Raw genomic sequence first — 2,707 nt, forward strand, 5'->3', positions numbered from 1 at the left:
TTTTCCATTTCGTATTATTTTCATTATTGTTGCTTTGGTGTGCAGAATGATCTGAAACTTTAGTGGGCGTTGGCATTTGTTGTCTAGTCCCCAGATTGATGATCTGTTCCTTGATTACCTTTAGTTACATTAGTTTCCAAAGGGATAAGTTATTGTTACTGGACCTTTGACTGATAAATTTCTTAGCTTTCCGAGTGCATGATTTAGTTTTTAAAGTATTTTGCTGTAAGTAGATCTTGTTTCAAGCATTCGTTTACTTTTGTATTTTCTTAAGCTATACTACTAGCATTACTCTGACAAATGACCGCCTCAAACTGAGTCCACTCTTTTAGATAACAAATCATTCTTGTATTGACAAGTTAATGTGAGGTAATTAGACGTGAAAAAGATCCTTTTTACAGCTCGACAGAAAGCAGGCATAAGTATTCATTCTACGACAAGAAATTTTATGTTGTCGTCCAAGCATTGAAGCACTGGAGGCACTATTTGCTAGGGAATGAGTTCGTTTTGTTCTCAGATAATTCTGCACTTCAGTATGTGATGCAACAGCACAAGCTCAATTACAAACATGCTAAGTGGGTCGAATATTTGCAGAGTTTCACCTTTGTGTTGAAACACATAAGCGGGCAGGCCAACAAGGTGGCGGATGTGTTGAGCAGAAGGGCCTTACTCTTGTAGGAGAGTACTATATAAGTGTTGGGCTTTGAGCACTTGAAAGATTTGTATCAAACTGACACAGATTTTAAGGAGGCTTACGAAGCATGTCAAAATCCTTTGGTGAGAGACAATAGTCCGTGGTTGGACTATAATTTGCAAGAGAAGCTGTTGTTTAGAGGAGGACAATTATGCATTTCTGACTACTCAATGAGAGAGAATATCATTCGGGAGAAGCACAGTGGAGGTCTAGCTGGACATTTCGGCATAGACAAAACATTAGAGAAGCTCAACCATTTTTATAATTGGCCAAATGCGAAGGGATGTGCAGAGATTTGTGACCAGATGTAAAGTGTGTCAGTTGGCAAAAGGACACAGTCAAAATACAGTACTTTACACGCCATTGCCCATTCCAAGTAGACCATGGGACTCAGTCAGCTTGGAATTTGTCTTGGGTCTACCAAGGGCACATCGGCGTTATGATTTAGTGATGGTAGTAGTGGATCAGTTTTGATGGCGCATTTCATCCCTTGCAGAAAGACTAGCGATTCCACTCATGTGGCCCACTTGTTCTTTGTAGCGATCGTTAGACTACATGGTCTACCTATGTCCATTCTCTCTGACAGGGACATGAAGTTTATAGGGCACTTTTGGCACAACCTGTGGAAATATATGTACACACAGTTAAGTTTTAGCTCTGCGTATCACCTGCAGACTGACTGGCAAACAGAGGTGGTAAACAGGAGGCTAGGGAACCTGCTACGAAGTTTGATTGGTGAAAATTCGTGAATGTGGAATCAAGTACTTGCCCAGGCGAAGTTTGCTTATAACGAATCACCCAACCGCAGCAGGGGTTACAGTCCTTTTCAGATCCTGTATGGCATGCATCCTCGTGGAGTGCATGAGTTGCGAGATCTAGGATAGCAGGAAAGACGGAGTGTTGATGGGGTAGATTTCGCTAACGCGATGAAAGATTTGCATGAGCAGGTGAAAATCAAGTTGCAGGACAACAGTAAAAAATATAAGCAGCGAGCAGATTTGAAACGAAGAAAAGTGCAGTTTAATGTGGGGGATGAAGTCCTCGTGCATCTGCGCAAGGAACGTTTTCCTAGAGGTGCATACAACAAGCTGAAGTACAAGAAGATAGGTCCCTGCAAAATTCTCCAGAAATTTTCAGCGAATGCCTATGAAATACAGTTGCCACCAGGAATAGGCATTTCACCCATCTTTAATGTGGCAAACCTGTTTCCATACACTGCTGGTTCAGAGGAAGACAGTACCACATGGCCTACACGAGACACTCAAGATGGAAGTGAGACTTGGATGAGACAAATGCCTTATGTTCAGCCCCCTGAGATCGAGAGGATCCTTGACACTCAGGAGGCCAAGAGAACTCTTTGGAAAGAGTATCTGCAATATCTGGTCAAGTGGAAGAACCGTCCTATTGAGGATAGTTCGTGGCTTGACGCCAGGAAGATAAAGTAGGCGGGTTATTCAGCCAAGAAGCTCATGGACCGGAGTCATGATTTCTTTTTACCTCGGGAGCCTGATGCATGAGCATCCAACTAAGGGCACCATGACCGGGTGTTGGTCTCCGCTAAGGTGGAAAGTTTTATCAGTGTTTGGTTTCTTTATGTTTAATTATTCAAAGCAAAATGTAGGGACTTGTTGTTTCTTTTTAAGTTCAGTATTAGTTAGGGAACAATATAGTTAATTAGGGTCACTATCACAATTGTCTATCTTTTAGTGAATAATTGTCTTATAACTGTTTCTTCCATTTTATAACAAAAAAAGACAATCATGTCAATCTTAAAATCTTGTTGTGCAAGAAGAACCAAATGAATTAAAAGTTATGTAACTAATAGAATAAACAACTGAAACGTAACTGTGCACAGTTCAGGTAACTGTGGACAAACAAGTACAAATACAAAATGTAAATCATTCTGAGGGGTTCAGCATACGAATACAGTAATAGAAGACAGAGAAAAATTTTCTTTCATTTCGAATCCATCCATCTGTAACAGTCATTGACATGTTTATCTATGTTTTTCTA

The 2,707-nt window shown here is 40.6% G+C and overlaps 1 protein-coding gene across 1 annotated transcript; it reads left to right on the forward strand.

Moving 5' to 3' along the window:
• Positions 1–1,620: 1,620 nt before the first annotated feature.
• On the forward strand, positions 1,621–2,139 carry LOC149166421 (uncharacterized). The gene has a single exon (XM_089430161.1). It carries the CDS (start codon positions 1,621–1,623, stop codon positions 2,137–2,139), a length of 519 nt encoding a protein of 172 aa, XP_089286287.1.
• Positions 2,140–2,707: the final 568 nt, after the last annotated feature.

The sequence above is a fragment of the Pinus tabuliformis genome, chromosome 5_1 (genome assembly GCF_031772625.1).
Source record: "Pinus tabuliformis cultivar Carrire ecotype Pingquan chromosome 5_1, CPIR1, whole genome shotgun sequence".
NCBI classification, from domain to species: domain Eukaryota; kingdom Viridiplantae; phylum Streptophyta; class Pinopsida; order Pinales; family Pinaceae; genus Pinus; species Pinus tabuliformis.